This window comes from Mustela nivalis (genome assembly GCF_964662115.1).
Source record: "Mustela nivalis genome assembly, chromosome: 13".
Taxonomy (NCBI): domain Eukaryota; kingdom Metazoa; phylum Chordata; class Mammalia; order Carnivora; family Mustelidae; genus Mustela; species Mustela nivalis.
The window spans coordinates 73,570,865-73,593,128 of NC_139032.1; the positions used below are offsets into that span (position 1 = coordinate 73,570,865).

General features: G+C 45.8%; 2 protein-coding genes across 8 annotated transcripts; one reads left to right on the forward strand and one right to left on the reverse strand.

Annotated features, from left to right (window-relative positions):
- On the reverse strand, nucleotides 1–2,942 carry POLE3 (DNA polymerase epsilon 3, accessory subunit). Its single transcript, XM_082697032.1, has 4 exons — nucleotides 2,312–2,942; nucleotides 2,124–2,209; nucleotides 1,793–1,911; nucleotides 1–1,517 (listed from the first exon to the last, which is right to left on the reverse strand). The coding sequence occupies exons 1-4, from the start codon at nucleotides 2,375–2,377 to the stop codon at nucleotides 1,345–1,347; spliced, it is 444 nt and encodes a 147-aa protein (XP_082553158.1). The 5' UTR covers nucleotides 2,378–2,942; the 3' UTR covers nucleotides 1–1,344.
- LOC309847134 (uncharacterized protein C9orf43 homolog) lies at nucleotides 2,516–21,598 on the forward strand (the record flags this gene model as incomplete). Of its 7 annotated transcripts, none has more annotated exons than XM_082696999.1 (15): nucleotides 2,900–3,004; nucleotides 4,854–5,005; nucleotides 6,331–6,529; nucleotides 6,632–6,782; nucleotides 10,554–10,632; nucleotides 12,648–12,748; nucleotides 14,403–14,469; nucleotides 15,631–15,785; nucleotides 16,903–17,053; nucleotides 17,431–17,491; nucleotides 17,778–17,848; nucleotides 18,075–18,162; nucleotides 20,084–20,163; nucleotides 20,847–20,913; nucleotides 21,123–21,598. In XM_082696999.1, 13 exons carry the CDS (start codon nucleotides 6,379–6,381, stop codon nucleotides 21,335–21,337), a joined length of 1,437 nt encoding a protein of 478 aa, XP_082553125.1. In that variant the 3' UTR covers nucleotides 21,338–21,598. The 7 variants fall into 7 exon arrangements, with proteins under 7 accessions (XP_082553123.1, XP_082553124.1, XP_082553125.1 ...); XM_082697000.1 differs by having other exon boundaries at nucleotides 6,377–6,529; XM_082697001.1 differs by lacking the exon at nucleotides 2,900–3,004 and adding an exon at nucleotides 4,154–4,305.
- Nucleotides 21,599–22,264: the final 666 nt, after the last annotated feature.

Genomic DNA, 22,264 nt, shown 5'->3' on the forward strand with positions numbered 1-22,264 from the left:
TTACTTTTAACAAGAATGTTCTTTATTTGTACAAAGCATAATTTTCCTCAACATTCTTCACTCATTTGTCAACAAAGTTTTGACTGTATTCATTTAACAAATTAACAGTGTCAAACTACACACATTTGACTGTCACCCTCCAAGCGCTCAACTTAGAGACAAACAAAAAAGTGCTCGGAGCACCAAATATCAAGAGAAAGAAAAAAAACAACTAGAAGAAAGGTCAACAGAGTCACTTCAGAAGCAGTTAAACAGGATGGTTTTTTTGCGGTGAGGATTAGATTCCTGAGCACCATCAGATTTCTGCACTTTGGGACGTTAAGCAGTTTATCAAGTTCCTGGGTTGGCAGACGTGAGAAACGGAGGGAGAGAGAAAGTGGGAACTGGGAACAGAGGAGAGGCATAAGAGAGACAGGAAAGGAGAAGCACAGAGGGAGAAAGTTGTGCGTAGAAGAAATAAAGTTTGAAATTCGTCATGAATTGGAAGAATGAAAAACGAGAGCCACAAGCCTGGGAAATGGACTACAAGAGAAAGTCTGGAATTTTATACCTTCCAGGAGGTGACCATAAATCCTAAAGTCATACAGTGGTAGGCAGTGAGGTGCACCTAAGACTAAGCCATCTTTTGTTTTGTTTTGTTTTGTGGTAAAAGTAAGATATTGGCACACTTGCTTGACTAATTCCGTTCTACACGGCTGATTTAAAAGCATATGTGTCCAGAGCACGGCCACCCCAGCAGGTCAAATGCCTATCAGGCATGATAGAGGAGCTCCGAGCCAAGTGGGTCTGGAGAAATAAAAATTCAATTAATATTCCTGTCAAGTGAAGAGACAACAGATTTCATTCTTCTCCCGTAACCTTTTAGTAGTTTCCTAAAGCTAAACACATTCTGACCACTTTAATAAGCCAGTATTGCCAAATGTTGTACAATCAAAACAGGCTGAGCATGCTCAAAGCCCCAACTTTTTGAGCTTTGACTACCTCCGTGATCTGGGACACAGAAGGCGGCATGGAAGTCGTTACTCCTTTTTGGGGGGACGTTAGGAAGGGAACTGGGGATCAAAAACCGCCTAACCATAAGTAAACAAAAGAGATCAAACTGACTAATCAAATTAGCCATTCAGAATCCCTCTTGCCAAAAGTCATTACCTTCAGACGGATTCGGCAAAATGGGATTCCACTACTCTGATGGAAGCGCTGGTTTTGATAATTTTAGTCAGTTTTTATTTTGATCTTCTCAGGCTTTTCTGGCTGAGATTACTCTTCCCAGCGGGGAAAAGCTTCTCACAAACGTACCACATTTCTGGGTGGTACCTTCCAAGGTGCCACAGTCTTCCCGTCCCATTAGTTGTCCACTTCCTCCTCTTCATTCTGTTCCTCTTCTTCCAGCCTTTCCTCGTCTTCCTCGTTGTCCTCATCCCTGCTCTTGTCTTGCTCTTCTGCATCTGTTTTCTTGTCTTTGTCCTTCTTCTTTTGCTCTGAAGCTTCCTTTTTGCCTTTCTGCTCTCTCCTGTAGGCTGCGAGGAGGAAGGTGGGGGTGAGGAGGCAGGGCCGAACCCAACCGACCACAGCAGCTAACGCCACCGAAAGGCTGGGGCAGAGAAGGGGCACATAACCTGCTCAGCATCACAGATCAGATCTGAGGCGGCACCACCTGAACGGATCCTGAGTCACATGCAGTCCTTGCTTCCTGTTCTTACAGGGATGCAAGCTGAGAAGACTCAGGGCCAGGTGAGCAGGTCACAAAGGATGGACATCTTTTACTCGGCTCTACACAGGAAAGGGTCATTACCTTCCAGAGCTTCTTTCAACGGGGTAACGAACCGCTGGAACTCCATCTCTTCCATGGCCGAGAGCACGTCACTGGCATTCAGGGTCTTGCGTTTCCCTTTCATCGCGAAGTTGTTGGCGCTGAAAAAAAAAAAAAAAAAAGATGGAAGGCCGTCGGGGGCCTGTCAGACCCACTCTTGTCCTGTAAGGGGTGGGAAGCGGGCACCAGAGAACCCTCCGCACTGAGGTAGAGCACAACTGTTGGGGTGTGAGGGATTCCAGGCCAGGGGGGTCTCTGCGGCTCCCTTCTGCCCCCGGCCCAGCTAAGCTCTGGCTCGCTCAGCCCGCCTCACCAGGAAGTGGCGTACAGCACGAAGACGCTGGCGGCGCGGGAGATGGCGCTGCGGGCCTCCTTGGAAATGTTGACACCGTCCGGGAGCTGGGAAAAGAGCGTGGGTGAGTAAAACTACCAGCCCAAGACCTGCTTCCCCAGCAGCCCGCCCGGCCGCCCCTGGCCCATCCGCCAGCCAGAGCTGCCCACCGCTTCCTTGATGATCCTCGTGATGACGGCATTGGGCAGGTTTAGGTCCTCGGGCCTCTCCGCCATTGCCGACGGCGCCGAGGCCCGCGCCTCCGTCTCAAGCCGCTTCCTCAGGCCGCCACGGCGTCCGGACTTCCCGCGTCGCCACAGTCTGATCCAAACCGGCTTCCGTCCCGCCCCACGTCGCCCCCACTGTGTCCCATAATGCCCCGCGCGCCACAGCCGCCTTCTTCACCCAGCCCCGCCTCCGCCTCGAGTCGTCCATGCATCCAAACTTTCCACGTCGCAACGGTTTTGGCCCTCCCGGGCTTCCGTCCGATCCCACGGGGACCCAGCGAGCGTCCCTTCCCAAGCTCGTTTCCTCGCTTCTTGCCTTCACCACGTCTGGAGACGTCGCAGCAGCTCAAGTATGGCTCACTGGAGCTCCCGTCCCTTCCCCACAGTGCTCTGCGCCGCTGCCTGGCAACGGCCCTTGCCTGGCGGCTAGCGTGGGAGACGAAGGCGTGGACTGAGCGGACGGGGCGGAGCCCCTTCCAACGTAGAGCAGGGGCGGGATCCCACCACCTCTCTCAGGCGGCCCGAGGGGGTCTCGTTTTCCTAGTGGGTTTGGCTTTCCCGCAGTTTGGCGTGGCCCTTGCTGGCGCTGCCCGCCGAGGCCGAACTCTTTCACTTCACTCTTCTGGAACGAAGCGGGTATCTTTTTTCAGTTCTGCGGGAACTGACGTCCATGTTTAATCTTTTCACACCTCCCAACTTCGTAATAGTCGCATTAAGGATAATTGTCGCCTAGAATGGTTAACGCAGACTCCTTTGCCAGTACAGCGCTAATGCTGGTGACAGGAATGGGCATGACTAGACCTCGGGCCTCAGTTCGGGCTGGTCAGGTAGCAAAAGGGCAGCAAGCAGCCGGTTGTAAGGATAACGCGACATTGCATTCCATTAAAATGCAAACCCTGTTAAAATTGTTTTTTAGTTCGTTGGCTTAATGCATCATACATCTCAGTCAAAAGCATTAGCATGGTTTTTCAGTGGCTTTGCAGCTGTATCATTTTCATGTATGTGGGTAGAAAATTGTCCTCTATCCCACTGAGCATGAATGCTTTTTTTCTTGAAACATGCTGTCTCTTATCACCCTTAACTTTCCTGCTTTTTATTTTTATTATTTAAGATTTTTGTTTATTTATTTGACAGAGAGAGAGAGAGAGAACCCAAGCAGGCAGAGTGGGAGAGAAGCAGGCTTCCTGTGGAGCAGGGAACCCCACGTGGCACTGTATCCCAGGACCGTGGGCGCATGACCCGAGGCACTCCAGCGCCAATTTCCTGCCCTTTGTTGTTGTTGTTGTTGTTGTTGTTGTTTTAAGTATTTACTTATTTTGAGTAGTTCTACAGGCAAGGTAGGGCTGGAATTCATGACCAGAGAACAAGGTCACAAGCTTTACCGTTTGAGCCAATCAGACATCCCAATTTTCCAGCTTTTGACAGGAGACATGAGTACAAATTCTTCCCTATTAGGAGAAAAACAAAAGCAAACACGGTGATAAACGGCAACTGAAACTGCATTAGTTAGCGATTATAGGGTTTGGGGGGAACTCTCCATCTGGAGAAAACAGGTCTGGTTTAAAGATACCAGGAGAGGGCACCTGGGTGGCTCAGTGTGTTAAGCCTCTGCCTTCGGCTCAGGTCATGATCTCAGGGTCCTGGGATCAAGCCCTGCATGGGCTCTTTGCTCAGCGGGGAGCCTGCTTCCCTCTCTCTCTCTGCCTGCCTCTCTGCCTACTTGTGATCTCTGTCTGTCAAATAAATAAATAAATAAAATTTTTTAAAAAAAGATACCAGGAGAGACTCCCCTCTATCCAATTGCTGTCTAGTTGGAATTGGGACCCCTGCATTGTCAAATATTTTTATCTTTAAGAAGAACCAGAAATCTGAACATGGACTATTTCCACTTTAAAAAAAAGAGCTGAAAATGCAGGCCAAACAAAACAAGTCACAGGGTAGGTGTGGTGCCATACCAGTAGTTTGTTATCTCTAGTCTAATTTATAAGCTGTTTAGAAAAGGGACTTACTTTGGTCATTACTGTTCTCTATGCCTGCAACAGGTCACATCTCATGTGGTAGTCAATAAATGTGTTGAATAAAAGGAAGAAGAAATGGATACTGTCCTTAAAAAGGGAATCTGATGTCCATCTTTTATCTTTTCTCCCCTCCCAACTTTGTAATAATTGCATTAAGGAGCAGGTGGTAGGGATTGCCTAAACTATTTCTAGGGAGACAAAGATGATACTATTGAGCCCCTATCATTTTTTAAAAGATTTTATTTATTTATTTGACAGAGATCACAAGTAGGCGGGGGGGGGGGGGTTGGGGGGGGAGCAGGCTCCCCACCGAGCCGGACACGGGGCTCGATCCCAGGACCCTGGGACCACAACCTGAGCCGAAGGCAGAGGCTTTAACCCACTGAGCCATCCAGGCATCCCACCCCTACCATATTTTATACATGAAAGTACATTATTTCTCTTAATGCTTCTACAATTCTACTTAGGGATTTCCTGTCCCCTCTTTATTTGTGGAAACGAGCTGAGAGAGGGGATATCACTTGCCTGCAGCCATACAGCCAGTAGATGAAAAGCCAGAGGCCTCTAATGTCAGCGTAAGTCTACTGATCTACTGTTGGAGCAAAGCCATTCATTTCTGGTGGGTATTTTAGCTGCCTGTGTGAGAATTGGAGTGTATTGAAAAATGAAGTATGTTTTCCAAAGGCGTGAGCTATCTAAAGCCATCTTAAATGCTGTGATTATATTAGTTCTGATTTGGAGATGGTAATATGTTCTCCCTAATGATTAATGAAGGGGAAAAGGAAAATGGTGCTAATACTTATTTTGAACTATATGCCAGACCTTTTAATATTCATTAACTAATCTTTGTTTGGTTTTCTTTTTAAAGATTTTATTTATTTATTTGACAGAGATCACAAGTAGGTGGAGAGGCAGACAGACAAAGAGGAGGAAGCAGGCTCCCTGCCAAGTAGAGAGCCTGATGTGGGGCTCCATCCCAGGATCCCGGGATCATGACCCGAGCCGAAAGCAGAGGCTTTAACCCCCTGAGCCACTCAGGCGCCCCCATTAACTAATCTTTGTAATGATCCTGTGAAATAGGCTTATCCTCATTTTGCAGGCAAGGAACCTATAATTCAGATTGCTTAAGACCCTGGTCACTCGGCTACTAAATGGCCAAGCAGGAGACTTTATGAAGTTAGTCTGCTCCAAAAACTTGCTATTCTACTTCATGCTGAGATGTTTTCATACTTGCTTGTTATCCAGTTCTTAAAAGATTTTAATTATAATATGGTCAACATATAGTATCAGGTGCACAACTTAGTGATTCAACAGTTCTATACATTTCTTGGTGATCACCACAATAAAAGCATTCTTCACCCCATCACCTATTTCACCCTTCCCCCCCACCCACGTCCTCTCTGGTGACTGTCAGTTTGTTCTCTATAGTTGAGAGTCTGGCCTGTATCTTTTTTGTTTGTTTGTTTGTTTGTTTTGTTTCTTAAATGCAACAAGAGTGAAATCCTATATTTGTCTTTCCTCTGACTGACTTATTTCACTGAGCATTGTACCCCCTGGCTCCATCCATGTTGCAAATGCCAAGATTTCATTCTTTTTAAAGATTTTATTTATTTATTTGACAGAGAGAGAGATCACAAGTAGGCAGAGAGGCAGGCAGAGAGGGAGGGGGAAGCAGGCTTCTTGCCGAGCAGAGCGCCTATCCCAGGACCCTGAGATCATGACCTGAGACCATGACCTGAGGCTTAACCCACTGAGCCACCCAGGTGCCCCAAGATTTCATTCTTTTTAATGGCTGAGTAGCTTGTTACCCAATTCTTAATTATCCTGTGACCATCATTTATTTATATGGGTTCACTAGAAATATTTTGTGCTTTGATTTCAAATCAAGATCTGGACTGCATGACTGATGTGTAATACACTCTAATTGTATGGTTGTTACTTTAGAGGGTTAGAAAGCTACGAGATGGCTTTTGTACTAAACAATTTATAGCTATGGACTTGCCAGAGGAGAGCCAGTGGGATGAAACCACCTGCCAGCTGGCTGTTTGCCAGCATCCACAATGCTGGGCCACGATCCGCCGGATTGAGAGGGGCCACCCTCGAATCCTGGGCCCCCCGTGCAAAACAGCTCTGCATGATGAAGGTGAATTAGTCAGCCCTACTTCTCCCTTACAAGATTCTTGAACTCCTTGTGTTTGGCTTCCTTTTGACAGATTGTATATTTTCTTCTGGTCTGTTTTCTCAGACAAACTTCCAGTGCTCACCACTGTAAACATGGCAGATTCCTGCCTCTGGGCCAAGAGACATGCTCATCATCATTTATCAGGATTTACCTTCACCAGACCGCGTGCTCTACTATGTCCAGGTGCTAAGTTTGACTCCAAACTCCAAGGCAGGTAAATTAATCATGGAATCTTGTTTTATGAGCCTCCTATCTCAAAATTCTGGGTTGACTTCCTTTATCTATGTAGTAGACTTTGAGAGAGCTGGATTAAAAAACAGTGGTTCAGTTAGAGCAAAAGGAAAGCATTAGTTGTGTTGTAGGAGTTGTTAGAATAAGGGTGTATTAGTTTGCTAGGGTCACTGTAATAAAGTACCCTCAACTCTATGGCTTAAACAACACAAATTTATTTTTTCAGTCTAGGGGCTGGAAGTTCAAGATTAGAGTGCTGATAGAGTTGTTTTCTTCTGAATCCTCTCTCCTTGGCTTGTAGGTGGCCATTTTCTCCCCGTGTCTTAACATGGTCTATCTTCTGTGTATCTTTGTCCTAATTTCCTCTTTTACCTTTTTTTTTTAAGATTTTATTCACTTATTTGAGAGAGGGAGAGAGAGAAGCATGAGTTGGGGGAAGGGCAGAGGGAGAGGCAGACTCCTTTCTGAGCAGGGAGCCCAGTTGATGTGGGGCTCCATTCTAGGACCCTGGGATCATGACCTGATCCAAAGGTGGATGGATACTTAACCAATTGAGCCACCCAGATACCCTTCCTCTTTTTTTTTTTTTTAAAGATTTTATTCATTTATGTCAGAGAGAGAGAGAGAGCGAGTGAGCGCGCACGCACTAGCAGGGGGAATGGCAGACAGAGGGAGAAGCAGGCTCCCCATTGAGCCAGGAGCCCAATGTGGGACTCCATCCCAGGACCCTGGGATCATGATATGAGCGGAAGGCAGATGCTTAGCTGACTGAGCCACCTAACCATCCCATCCCCTTCTTTTTTTTTAAAGTTTTAAATTTTAAACCCTCCTACACTGTTGATGGGAATGCAAGCTAGTGCAGCCACTCTGGAAAACAGCATGGAGGTTCCTCAAAAAGTTGAAAATAGAGCTACAGCAATCATACTACTGGGTATTTACCCTAAGGGTACAAATGTAGTGATCTGAAGGGGCATGTGCACCCAAATGTTTATAGCAGCAATGTCCACAGTAGCCGAACTATGGAAAGAACCTAGATGTCCTTCAACAGATGAATGGATAAAGAAGATGTGGTATATATACACAATGGAATACTATGCAGCCATCAAAAGAAATGAAATCTTGCCATTTGTGACAACGTGGATGGAACTAGAGAGTATTATGCTTAGTGAAATAAGTCAGTCAGAGAAAGACAATTATCAAATGATCTCCCTGATATGAGGAAGTTGAGAAGAAACGTGGGGAGTTTGGGGGTAGAAAAGGACTAAATGAAACAAGATGGGATTGGGAGGGAGACAAACCATAAAAGACTCTTAATCTCACAAAACAACCTGAGGGTTGCCAGGGGGAGGGGGTGTGGAGAGGGTGGTTGGGTTATGGACGTTGGGGAGGGTATGTGCTATGGTGAGTGCTATGAAGTGTATAAACTTGGTGATTCACAGACCTGTACCCCTGGGGCTAATAATACATTATATGTTAATAAAAAAATAAAAAATAAAAAAATAAAATTTTAAATTTTAATTCCGATATAGTTAACACAGAGTGCAATATCAGTTTCAGGTATATGATAGAGTGATTCAACCATTCTCTACATTACTCAGTGCTCATGATGACAAGTGTATTCTTAATCCCTTAATTTCCTCTTTTTAACAAGAACACCAGGATTAGGGCCTGTCTCTATGACTTCATTTTACCCTCTTTACCTCCTTAAAGACCCTATCTCCAAATACAATGGGACTCAAATTCTGAGGGTTTTTTTTAAAGATTTTATTTATTTATTTGACAGACAGAAATAACAAGTAGGCAGAGAGGCAGGCAGAGAGAGAGGGGGAAGCAGGCTCTCTGCTGAGCAGAGAGCCTGATGCGGGGCTCAATCCCAGAACCCTGAGATCATGACCTGAGCCAAAGGCAGAGGCTTTAACCCACTGCACCACCCAGGTGCCCCAAATTCTGAGGTATTGAGGGGGTAGGATTCAATGTAAGAATGTGGGGGGCACAGTTCAGCCCACCACAGGGAGTATTTCATCAGCCTCTGCAAGTCGTCTGAGCATGTTGTCCACACACACTATTTTCTTATCTTTTATTTTTAGGTATAAAACTATTCATAAGATCTTGAAGGCAGAAGCAGTGGTTTCCTTTTGAATCTCCTACAAAGCCTAGGCATCCAGTTAGAGCCGCATTGATATGAGAAGCTAAGGGACAGGGATCTGCAGAAAACTTAGACTTGAAACAGTTGGAACCCACGTGGTTTGGAAGCAAGGCACACCTAGAGGCTCTTGTACCAGATCCTTTTCTCCCATTTGATGTAAACAGCCTTTGGTGGTTTCCGCTAGGCTAAAGACAGTATGGGAAAGGATAGGACTACTTTCTGGTTCTCTCAACTTGAACCATGGGAAGAAGGTGGCTTCTCCCAGTCAGGGCCTATGAAGGCCAAGACCATCACTTCACTCATGTCATCTCTCATTGAATTCACAAATGTGTCTTGGTGGGGAACAATTTGCTGGGCTCTGTGGTAAACAGATTATAGTCTTTACCCCCAAAGGGCTTTCAGCCTTGCTGGGGAGGCCGAGAACCGTCCCATGTGATGAGCATGGAGGGTGGGGGGCCCAGGTGTGTGGAAGCACATGGGATGGAGTCCTCACCCGGGCCACTGTCCTGAGTGCCGATGGTACATGAACCTTTGTATTGAAGTGGGAGCAGTCTGGTGAAGGGGCACTTGCAGGTGGGAGGTGGCTGTGAGGAGAGTTCTAGACTATCGAAAGAGCATATGCCGAGGCCTGGAGGAAAGAGGAAGTTCTTTAGGTGCCAGGAGAAGAGTTCCTTGTGCATGGAACATAAAGCAGGAACGGGAGAGTGGTCAGAGCTGAGTCTGGGGAGCTGGAGTAAAAAGCATATAAATCAGGCTAAGGAGTTGGATCTTTATCTTATATTTCTTTGCTATATTTATTTATTCCTACACTTAATATGGTTTTAAAAAAATAAATATAGTAGCAAGTGATATGAAATATAAGGAGACAGGTTTTTTTCCATAATGTAAAATTGACTATTTTCATTGTTTTTAAGGATACTGTTCTGGGACATTAAACACATTACAGTGTTGTGCAACCATTCCCACCATCCATTTCCAGAACTTCTTCATCATTTCAAACAGGAACTCCATATCCATTGAACAGTGACTCCCCATTCCCTCCTCCCTCAGCTCCTCTTAATGTCTCTTCTACTTTCTGTCTGTATGAATTTGCCCATTCTAGGTAACTCCTGTAAGTGGAATCATACAATAGTTGTCCTTTTGTGTCTAGCTAGCTTATTTCACTCAGCATTATGGTTTCAAGTTTCATCTGTATTGGAGCGTATATCAGAATTAAATTCCTTATTAAGGCTGAAAAATATTCCATTGTACGTAAAAAACTACATTTGGTTTATTTAACATACACTGCACGTCTACAGCGAAGGTACTCAGTCAGCTTGTCTTGGTGGTGACATATCTGTCTGTAGTTGGAGAGAGAGAGGCACAGGCCCTGCATTCAGGTTGGTGCAAATAGTTGTCAAGTGTTTGCAGTGTGCAATGTCTGTTTGGGAGCTATTCCAGAACAAACAGGCAGAACTTAAGCAAATGGGGAGATCCTACATTCATTTGGAAAGTATTAAGCCCCAGGTTTTCTGTGGATAAGCAGAAGGCTTTTCCTTGTAGCACTAACTGCCATCCCCATAGCTCTTTTGTGTCTCAGTGTCATGTTCTTGGAAACTCATTTTTTAGGCCTCGGAAGGACTTACCTGACAAAGATTTAATCGACCATCCCGATAGATCTCCTAAAGTAAATCACAGATTAAAAAAGGTACTTCTTCAGCATTTCCTCTTTACTGATGGGAATAAAACATTTGCCTCTGTTTAACATTCAGGATGACTATAATCTGAATAAGGATAATGGTAACTCTCTAACATTGGGCCCTTAAGTGTATGCTAGTCTCTGTCCTAATGTCTTTATGTACTATACTGTTTCCTGAAATCCCCGATAGCGGTGGGATTGATATGTTCCTGTTTAGCATAGGTTAAGACTTTTCTGTCTATATTCTGCATACAGCATGTTCAGCTGCTAAGTAAACCCTGTCATCATATGGGGAAATTAGAATGCTGGAATGTGACACTGAAAGTGGGCCTTCAGGTCATCTACTCTGATGACTGTCAGCCTTTTTAGTTATGACCTACAGTAAGAAATACATTTTACAACAAAATAGCATAGAACAATCTTTATCCTAATTATGAGTAATGCACTCTGATATTTTCTACATTTTCTGTCCTATTCTATTTTGCCTTTTTTTTTTTTTTTAGGACAGAGAGTATGTGCATGTGAGCAGGGGAGGGACAGAGGAGAGGGAGAAGGAATCCTAAGAAGGCTCCACACTCAGCATGGTGCCCAGTGCGGGGCTTGATCTCGTGACCCTGAGATTATCACCTGAGCCAAAATCAAGAGTCAGACACTTAACCGCCTGAGCCACCCAGGCGCCCTGGTACCCCTCTGTTCTACATTTAAGCAATATAGGCTACAATTCACAAAATTTGATTCTATGATTTATGAATTAGTTGGAGTTGCAACTGAAGAACATTACTGTGGTCTGTCTCACAGGTCTTGCAGTCGAGAAAATTGGGGCCCGGATAAGGAAGTGATTTGCTAAAGCACATAGCTAGTTAGAGGCTGAGCTAAGTTAGAGTTTAGAAAGAAAAACCCTTCTACTTACCTACAATAAAGGGAGATGTACACTTCTTTGCAGTCTTATGGATGCCTTTTATTTGTTTTAAGAGATACTTCACCTTTCACTGTCACGTGGTGGAGAGTGTAAGGGACAGAGAGAGGGTAGGTGTGTCTGAATGGACGAATGAACAAATCACTCTCCTCACTCTCCTTTGGCCTCTTTAGATTAAATTCGTTTTAAGATCATTATTTGAACGTACATGGCTCAAAACTCAAAAAGCATAAAAGGGTAATTTACCATTCAAAGAAGTCTCCCCTATTCCTCCAAGCCAATTAGTTCCTTTTCATGGGGCAACCCTATTTTTTAAAAAATCTATTTATTTATTGGGGGAGGGGAGTGAACATATAAGCATGGAGGAAGGCAGAGGGAGAGGGAGAGAGAAAGAATCTCAAACAGACTTCCCGCTGAGGTCAGGAACTTGGAGCCTGAAGCAGGGCTCAATCCCAAAACCCTGAGATCATGACTTGAGCCAAAATCAAGATTCGAGCACTTAACTGACTGAGCCACTCAAGTGCTCCACAACCCTATTTTTATTAGTTATTTTTTCCCCTTCCCTATATCCTGCCATGGGTAGGGACTAGATAATTTATAAGGTTTCCTTGAGCACCACTGTTCTGAAATCTTAAATGACAGAGCATGAGAAGTGTTGTGACTTTAACTTTCCTGTAGACAGTCCTATAATTGTAGACAGTCTGTAAAAGCAGAAAACTTGCTTCTGTCCCTGCCAATTCCCTCCCTGTTCCCAAATTGTATTGTGTTATCTGCATGGGATCTAAGTGTTTGAAGTGGAGGAGGCAGAATGAGTAGTGTTCCCTTAGGTAAAGCCCAAGCTCCCCTTCAGGGGATGGGGTGGGGAGTCCCTCAGTGCTGCCCTAATGTCACAGGGAGGCAGGGGACACTAGTCTCTTAAAATGCTCCCTCTTGCAGAGTACCTCTCCGTGTCTGGTTTCTTGGGGAGTTGTTATGAGGACAATCTGGGGATGAGAAATGTCCTTTTGTCTTTTTCATTAGCGTGATAATTCAGTTCTTAGGCCTGTTCTGAATACCATCAGGAACTGGTACCTTCAAGCCATACATAGGCTTTCCATCTTTCTCTTAGCTTTCACTGCTGAATTTGAATGAGACACAACTTCCCAACCCTCAAGATGTTAGAAATATGGTTGTAATCTGGATCCCAGAACAACCAGAGAGGCACATGAGGTGAGTATTGTGTCCAGAACTTGGGGGCCTTCCACCCTTGCCTTCTGCAAGTCCCTCTTGCCCCGTGTGGGGGTCCCATTTGTGATCTCCTTTTTAGCCACCTCATTGCAAGTAATAGGAGGCCAACTAGAGAAGAAGGTCATGGTCTCTTATATTTGCCTCTTGCTCCACTGGGGTTTGAGTTAATGCAATTTGTGCTTCCTGCAGCGGGGCTTCTCCATATCAAATCCTCCATGGCAGGAAATAGCATGCGAGGTTGCGCCTGTGTATTTGTGAGCTCTAAGAAACAGTTGCTTCCTACCAGTCTCTCTGTCTGTCTTTCAGATTTTATTTTTTTGAGAGAGAGATTGAGATAGTGAGAGAGGGCACAAGTAGTGAGGAGGGAGAGAGGCAGAGGGAGAAGCAGACTCTCTCCTGAGCAGGGAGCCCCATGTGGCATTCGATCCCAGGACCCTGAGATCATGACCTGAGCTGAAGGCAGACACTTAACATACTGAGCTACCCAGGAGCCCCTTTCAGTTTCTCTTATTAGCTATCCCCAGCTCTTGAAAACATTTTCAGTGAAGCACTTGAATCTTTGGTCTCAGCCCCAAGGACTAGAACAGTGGCACAAGATGAATGGCGTGTAGAACTTGTGCACAAAGCAGGAGGAGCATTTGGTGAGGGCCCAGAGGCTTGCTCCTACTGAGAACCACTGGAAGAAAGCGTTTCGTTTTTCTTCTGTGAATGCTGAGGCTTTTGGATTCTTGTTAAGTGACTATGTAGATATGATGTGATTTAAGAATTTCTTCTTATTTTATTTAGTTATAAGATTTTATTTATTCATTCATGAGAGACGGAGAGAGAGAGAGAGAGAGGCAGAAGCAGAGGGAGAAGCAGGCTCCCCAAGGGGCAAGGAGCCTGATGCAGGACTTGATCCCAGGACCTTGGGATCATGACTCAGGCCGAAGGCAGATACTTAGCTATCTAAGCCACCCAGGCGCCCCCTTATTTTATACACTTCTGCGTATATGCATGTGTGTGTATATGTATTATATAAACAAAAAAGCTCCCAAAGGTTTACTTCCTTTCATGTAAATAAAAAAAAAGCCCAGACGTGGGTGGGTCACAGCTAGCACCTCAGCTCCACAAGGTCATCAGAAACCAGAACTCTTTCTGGCTCTCTGGTCATCATCCTTAGCCCGTGGCTTTCATTTTCTATGGTGTCTCATGGGGGCTTTGAAGGTCTAAGGGGACAGCTAGAGCTCCAGCCCTCTTACCCGGGAAGATGACAGAGCAAAAAATACTTGAACACCTCCTCTGGGCTAAGCTGTGAGAATCTAGTGAAGAACCAGACTTGCTCCCTGACCTAGAGTGTGTGGGGGGATCCAGGCCTTACAAACATCACCACATGGTAGTATATAATTACTAATATGGATTAATGCTATGAAAACAAGTTACTGGACTGTAGGGGAGAATGGCAGGGAACCTCATGTAGATGTGAGGTCAGGCCTTGTTTCTCGAAGCTTCTGGGCAGGTGGTTCCTCCAGGCTTCCAAACAGCTGTTTTTGTGCACTTGATAGAGGAGAGACATCTCCATGGTCATCATTCACAAATATCCTCGGTGCTTCTGTGTGAGATGTCTGGAATAAGTTGTGGTTGCTCTTGTTTCAAGTCCAGCTAAGAAGAAGCCTGTTCTTCGCAGCCAGGACTGGATGAGGAGGAGAATGATCTCTACAACGGTAAGTTCCATGTTTTGGTCAAACCTTTATGGGATTACTCTGTAGAATTTTGTTTTGTTTTTCCTTTCAGGTACCTTCCTCCATTCTTTTTAAATGAATAACATTTGCAAGAGAAACCCTTTTTAAGGAATTACCAAAGCATTTTCTATCCAGGGTCTCTCTTCCCTACTTTCTCCCTGTAGAAAAGTTAGGAGGAAGCCCTTGGATATGCAGGAGGAATTTTTGACAAATTCCCCATGTGATAGAAAGAGAGCTTCAGGGACACCTGGGTGGCTCAGTGGGTTAAAGCCTCTGCCTTCGGCTCAGGTCATGATCCCAGGGTCCTGGGATCGAGCCCCGCATCGGGCTCTCTGCTCAGCAGGGAGCCTGCTTCCTCCTCTCTCTCTGTCTGCCTCTCTGCCTCCTTGTGATTTCTGTCTATCAAATAAATAAATAAATCTTTAAAAAAAAAAAGAAAAAGAAAAAGAGCTTCAGTGGACTAGGGTTTATTTATTTATTTATTTATTTAAAGATTTTATTTATTTATTTATTTGACAGAGAGAGAGATCACAAGTAGGCAGAGAGTCAGGCAGAGAGAGAGAAGGGGAAGCAGGCTCCCTGCCGAGCAGAGAGCCCGATGTGGGGCTCGATCCCAGGATACCGAGACCATGACCTGAGTCGAAGGCAACGGCCCAATCCACTGAGCCACCCAGGCGCCCCTGGACTAGGGTTTATAGTGGACTTGGGTTTCTCATTCTCCTGCCACCATTTATGGGTAAATGTAACCTTGGGTAAGTCACAGTGCTGGGAGGTAGCTACATTCATGAGAGGAGTGTCTTGGTCCACTTGTTCATTGCTGAATCCCCAGTGCTAGCCCTATGCCTGGCACATAGTTGGCCAACAAATATTTGTTCACTTTGCTCAGTGAATGAATTAATAACCTTTTTGGGAAAAAAAAAAAAAACCCAAAGAATGAATGCCTGTTTGATCTGAATTCAACCATGGGGTAAGGAGCCAGAGAGGGAAAATATGGTGGCCTTCTCAGAGCAAAGGAAGCATTGCTGCTGGAGTGGGTCTGGAAACAGGGAGTTTGGCCTGCCAGGGTTACGTTTGGGAAGCTGGGATGTTGATGGGAAGGAGTGGCACTGAAGAGAGTGCTTCATTTCCATTGTTCCTTTCTAGAAACATAGTTGGCTCTCCAGAAAGCAGAAAACAGAGACACAGTTGGGGCCTCCAGGGATGATTGTGCCTCCGCCCTCGCCCATACAATTTCTTGAGCAACAGTCTGTACCTCTCTGGAACCAATTTGACATGCTACCTCAGGATCTACTGAAGGAGTACGTATTGGGAGAGCAAGGGTACCTGCTCTTCTCTGAAGCAGAGAAGCCACTAAGTAGCATGCTCTTTCCGACGGAGGGGAGAAAAACTTCCCCCCTCCCCCACTTGTTCAGTGAGGTCTTAGACTTACTAATGTACAGTGGCGACAGTAATCACTGCCATTTACCAAGTGCTTATCACGTGCTAGGCCCTGCACTATAGAAACAATACATCTGTTCTCTTACTGGGTCTCCGGTAGCTGCTATTCCTCTCTTCTCCTTCTTCTTTTTTAAAGATTTTATTTATTTATTTGAAAGAGAAGGAGTTCACAAGCAGGCAGAGAAGCAGGCAGAGAGAGAGGGGGAAGCAGACTCCCTTCTGAGCAGAGAGCCTGATGTGGGGCTCGATCCCAGATCCTGGGATCACGACCTGAGCCGAAGACAGAGGCTTAACCCACTGAGCCACCCAGATGCCTCTCCTTCTTTTTAAGTGAGCTCTATGCTCAATGTGGGGTTCGAACTCATGACTCTGATATCTAGAGTTGCATACTACGCTGACTGAGCCAGCTAGGTGCCCCCATGCTCTTTTTTTTTAGGTGAGTTTTAGATAAGTGGGAGGCAGGAGGGAAATGTGGCTTGGGGGTGCCTGGGTGGTGCAGTCAGTTAAGCATCTACCTTGGACTCAGGTCTTGATCCCAGAGTCCTGGAATTGAGCCCCACATCGGGCTCCCTGCTCAGTGGGGAGCCTGCTTCTCCCTCTCCCTTCTGCCCCTCCCCCTGCTTGTGCTCTCTTTCTCCCTCTCTGTCAAATAAATAAATAAAATCTTAAAAAAAAAAAAAAAAGAGGAAATGTGACTTGGAGTGAGATAGCCTTTGGGCTTCACATTGAAGCTTCCTGGTTTTGTGCATTTTGGTAATCTAGCATCTTTAATGCTTTAATGCACCGTTTGCAAAATAGGGATAAGAACACCTGTCCTTGGCAAATTGAAAGGTGTTACCCAATGAGCACCTGTTGGCATAGGCCTTTTCAGGCCCGGAGTGGAAATTTATTCAAATTTGGAGCCCTTTTCATCCCTTTTTCGTCAGCCACGCTCTCCAGGAGGAACTGTTGCTGACTGGCTGTCTCTGTCCCCTTCAGCCTCTTGCCTAATGAGGGGAAGACCATGCCTTCTCTGGAGATGAAGACACAGTTGGCCATGATGAAGAAGAAAGCTCCCCTGGAAAAGAGTCGCCCCGACAGTGCCATTTCTGCTAAGATGTTCTTAACCGTACACCGCCTCACGCTGCAGGTAAGAGCTAGGGAGCCTCAGAGAAAGGTCTAGATGTTACTCCAAACTCAATTCTCTTCGAGTCTGGAGGGGTTAACCCTTTCTTCTTTCTCTCTACCCTTCCATGCTGGACCCATGCCCCACGGAAGGGCTGGGCCATTTGTAGGTGAAAGCAAACATGCAGGGAGAGGTTTGAGGAACGTTCTCATTCTCCTGCTCTTTGTTCCCCGCTCCGTTTCCTCTCTCCAGAGCCCCTGCTATAAGGCTGCGTGCACCTGGTTCTCAGACAGTGCTGGTTGGCTACGTGGGTACCTGCATTTGAGGGATTTGTTTTGGGAAAAGGAAATACCTTTAGTAGAGCTCTTCTTCTTCTTCTTTTTCTTTTTTTCCCCTTCCAGAGACCAGCATTGAGATATCCTAAACATTCAAAGAAATTATATCACAACCTGAACACAGAAGGTAGGTCTTCTGGTGCTGCCAGGTCCTCAGCTACTGTCCTGTCAGCCCGTAGTTCTCATACTTGGTGTGGGTCTCAGTTTGTTATGTCTGTGGTCAGAGTCATACAGGCTCCCATGCAGGACTCGGGAAACCGTGGGTTCAGGAGACAGCCTCCCTTCCCCACCACAGATGGCTTGATTCTGTCAGAGAGGGTGTCACCACTGAGGAGCAGGGCCCAGCAAGCAGCCCCTGGGGAGGGTGGGCGCTGTCAGGGAGAAGAGGACCGAGCTGGTGCTCTGGTCACCAGGTCACAAGAAGCAGCAGCAGTGGCAGCAGAAGCAGCAGCAGAGGAAGGTGAAAACCCCGCCGAAGAGACAGGTAGAGAGGCCATGAGGGAGGCTGGAGGTCTGGCTGGGAAGGGTCCAGGGGCGCAGCCTGAATGGGAAGGAGTGGATGAGGTGCGAGTCTCCTGGTTCTCCGCCTAGTTCTAGATCCAGAGTTCCTGTCTGCTTGCAGACACTAGCTTCCTTCTTTTAGACTCTTTTTGAAATGTTTTCTTCACTTCCAAATATCCTAATTTGGTTCCTTCTCATGTGGGTTTCAGGAGGCTAAAAAGAAATCCAAGAGTGATCTGGGGAGTCAGGACATTTTGCATAAACATTCTGGTACCGTGGTGTATGACCCATGCTATGGTAAGGAGAATACAGGCTCGGGAGGAATGGGATCTCAGGATGTAGCTGAGGGCAGGAAAAGCCGCACACGTCCGTCATTTTGGGACCTGCCTTCATCAGGCATTCAGAATTCTTCTCGGAATGTTCTGGCTTGCCTGGGCTACAATGCATCATCCTTCCATCAAACATTTACTAAGGAAGCAAGCTGGGCCAGATGTCTGCTTCATGTGGGCATTCGAGAGATGACCGTGAGCGGGAGTCAGAGTCATTTTTCCTCAGGTCTTACTTTAGGAAAGGCAGAGTGGTTTGAGAATGAAGAGCAAGCAATGAGGCAGAAAAGAGTCCAGCCCCCCCACCCCCACCCCAGCCACAAGTTAGTCCCTGGGGGCTCGGGTTGAGATCAGCACAGTATCTAGATCCTTTCTGGAGGCAGGAGGCTACTTCTTGACAGGCAATCCTTTTCCTCGGGTGTTCATGCTGAAGACCAGAATAGGTAGCTCCCCTTTTTGGAATCTTTATCATGTGTCTGAGCTGAAGGATATACTTATTCTTTTTCTTTTAAATTTTTAAATTTTTAAAATTAACATATAATGTATTATTAGCACCAGCAGTACAGGTCTGTGAATTGTCAGGCTAACACACTTCACAGCACTCACCATAGCACATACCCTCCACAGTGTCCATAACCCAGCCACCCTCTCCTATCCCCTTCCCCCCAGAAACCCTCAGTTTGTTTTGTGAGATTAAGAGTCTCTTATGGTTTGTCTTCCTCCTGATCCCATCTTGTTTCATTTATTCCTTTCCTACCCCCCAACTGCCCATGTTACCTCTCAACTTCCTCATATCGGAGAGATCATATGATAATTGTCTTTCTCTGATTGACTTTTTTTGCTCAGCATAATACCCTCTAGTTCCATCCATGTCAGATATATTTATTCTGGTCCCTCTGATGTTGCTCAGGTTTTGTTGTGTGTGTGTGTGTGTGTGTGTGTGTGTGTGTTTGTGTTTAAGATTTTATTTATTTGTCAGAGAGAGAGCTCAGGCAAGCAGAGGGAGCAGCAGGCAGAGGGAGAAGCAGGCTTCTCAGTGAGCAAGAAACCCAATGTGGGACTCAATCCCAGGATCCTGGAATCATGACCTGAGCTAAAGACAGACATTAACTGACTGAGCCCCCCATGTGTCCATGATGTTGCTCAGTTTGAGTGCAGAAAAAAAAAAGAAAGGCGGGGAGAAAGAATCCCCAAAACCTTAGGAGCTTCTTTGGCTCTACTCAGAGTGGACCTTGCTTACTGCTACCTCATCAGATTTTATTGATTTATTTGAGAGCAAGAGAGAGAGCACAAGAGATCCCAGGATCCCAGATCATGACCTTCATCAAAGACAGACTCTTAACTGCCTGAGCCACCCAGGCACCCCGGGAAGATGTTCATTTAGAGAAAGGAAATTGAGAAAGGAGAGGATGAATGCATTTAGGGACTAGTTGGGGAAACAGCCGATGCAGAAGAATCAGAGAACCAGAGCCTTTGGAAGGAAGGGGTTTCATTTTCAGAGGTCAGTATGGGGACATTTGGGTTGGTTGCAGAAGGTAAGAGAAGTCTTCATTAACTGAAAATGTAGGGTCAGAGTTTCTTTTGGTTCCCTGATGTACAGATATCTGCCCCTTCAGTTTCTTGGAGAAATCCTAAGTCTTTTTTGTGTTTTGTTTTTCCTAAGTGTTTTAACATACACTTGACCTTAATCTCTAATTCTGTGATACATGTGTTCACAGTCCCAGGTGAACAGAGTCACAAAGAGAACTCAGAGGCCCAACTGCCTTTCACCTCCTCTAACCTCTCTTGTCCTGGATGTGGAGTCACTTGCAGGCTAGGGCTCAACTAGAAGCCCAATGGTGGGATATGAAGTACCAGTAAGAAGAGAACTGAATTGACTTTGTGCTCACTAGGTCACAGAACTCTACCAAGCCAAGAAAGTGACAAAAAGCAGCCACAGCAGACAAAGTCAGAAGAACCCACCTTGAGAAAGGTAAGAGCACTGGAGCCATTCCGAATGGTTTCAGTTCTCCGTTACTGTATAGCACACCACCTCAAAGCTGACACCGCTGTAGCGGGTCGTTCTTCAGATTCTGAAGGGTGAGTGGCCAGATTTTCTACTGTTGCTTGATGTCACTCATGCAGCTGCCTTCAGGTGGCTGCTGGGGGTGGGGGGCTGTTAGCCACATTGTCTGAGTTCTCTTTCATGAGGTCTCTTCATTGTGCCTCACTTGGGGTTCTTGACAGTGTGGTAATCTCATGGAAGCATTTCTTTGAGAGAGAGGGCTGGAACTGAAACAATGTCATTTCTGCCACATTATATTGGTTAAAAAATCCCAAGACCAGCCCAGACTCAAGAGGAGAGAAAACCGACTCCATCTCTTGGTAGAAGGAGCAGCATGTGCATTCAGGACTGAGAAGAATAGTTGGTGGCCACATCTGGAGGCCATCTACCTTCAGTTGACAGATGGTAATGGGGGGAAATGGGTTCTGGCTTTGTCTGGTCAGCCTGGAGGACAAAGAATCTATGATACAGCCTTTTCTCTTTCGTCTCAGGAGGTGGCATTTTGTCCTGTCGTAGATGTTAATTTTTCTAAGAGAAGCATCTCTTAGAAAATCTTTTCTTTCTTTAAGTCTTGTTTCAAGTTTCCTTACACTTACTCCATTGGATTTTAGGATTCCACAAAGAGGCCCCAGATGGAATACTTGGAGAATCATCTAGATTCCTTCCCCAGTAAGGATGGTAAGTTACTAGGGTGGAGGAACCTCAGTAAGTCACTTAGGCCAGGGAGAGCTGAACCTGTGTTGACAAGGATGGTTCACCACCCTGGACGCCATAATTCTTTTCCCTCAGAAGGGTCCTAAAGACATGTATCCCTTCCTTCTCTGTCCTCCATTTGTCGCTGTTGGGAGAGGGCTGCAGGTGCAGTTAATGGCTGGGTCTTCTTTTAGATCCCGAGTTATCCAAGACAGAACCCTCTAACAAGGACATCAGCGCTCAGGAGTGGGTTGTGCTGGGATCCCAAGACAGGAGCTCAGAGGACCTCTTGGATGATACATCTAGAAGGTGGAACCCTGAGCTCAAGCTCCTGAGGATTCTTCAGGCCACTGATAATGAGGATGAGGAGGACCAACTCTCCGAGTCACAGAGTGAAGAGTCTTTCTAGACCTCAGAGGACAACCTTATTCCGGAGAAAGATGCTTGAAATCCTGGGGACAGAGACCTTGGACATACAGACAGAAAGGAGAAGGGACTTCTGCTCCTGGGAGCTTTCATGAGGGCCTCATTGTAGGGACTCTGCTTTCTTCATTCACTTCTCCTTACCTCTAAAATTAGTGAGGGAGAAAAAGCCTCCTGCTTTTAAACTGAGGTTGTTTCTCTTTCATTAGGGGCAGAAAAATTTTAGTGATTAAACACCACTGCTTAAGGAAAAGGCTCGTTCTGTTCCTGGGAGGATGGGAGAGATGTATCTGTAGATGTGTTTTCTGGGTCACTTTTATCTCCCCTCTGGAGCCCTGAAAGGTTTCTAGTCACAGGAAGATGAGTTTTGGGACACCTGGCTAGCTCCTTCCATTGGGCATGCAGCTCTTGATCTCGACGTTGTGAGTTCAAGCCTCATGCTCTGCATAGATATTACTGAAAAATTAAAAAAAAAAAAAAAAAAAAAGGAAAGATGAGTTTGCCCTGTGGGAACCCGTACTGTGTTCCTAGCTTTTCCTCTCATTCTCTGGAAATGGCTTGTCTCGAGGTTGGCACCCAATGATCATTATCAAATGGTATTTCTATTAGCCCGAAAGAGTCTGAAGCTCCAGCTTCTACATTACTGAGTCTGTGGGAATGTTTCAGTGATGCTCATAAGGACTCAACATTTCAGAGTCTCAGTGGACCTTGGATTTGGTTTTTGTTTTTGATTTTTTTTTAAAGATTTATTTATTTATTTGACATAGAGAGAGATCACAAGTAGGCAGAGAGGCAGGCAGAGAGAGAGAGGGAAGCAGGCTCCCTGCTGAGCAGAGAGCCCAATGAGGGCTCGATCCCAGGACCCTGAGACTACAACTCGAGCCGAAGGCAGAGGCTCAACCGACTGAGCCCC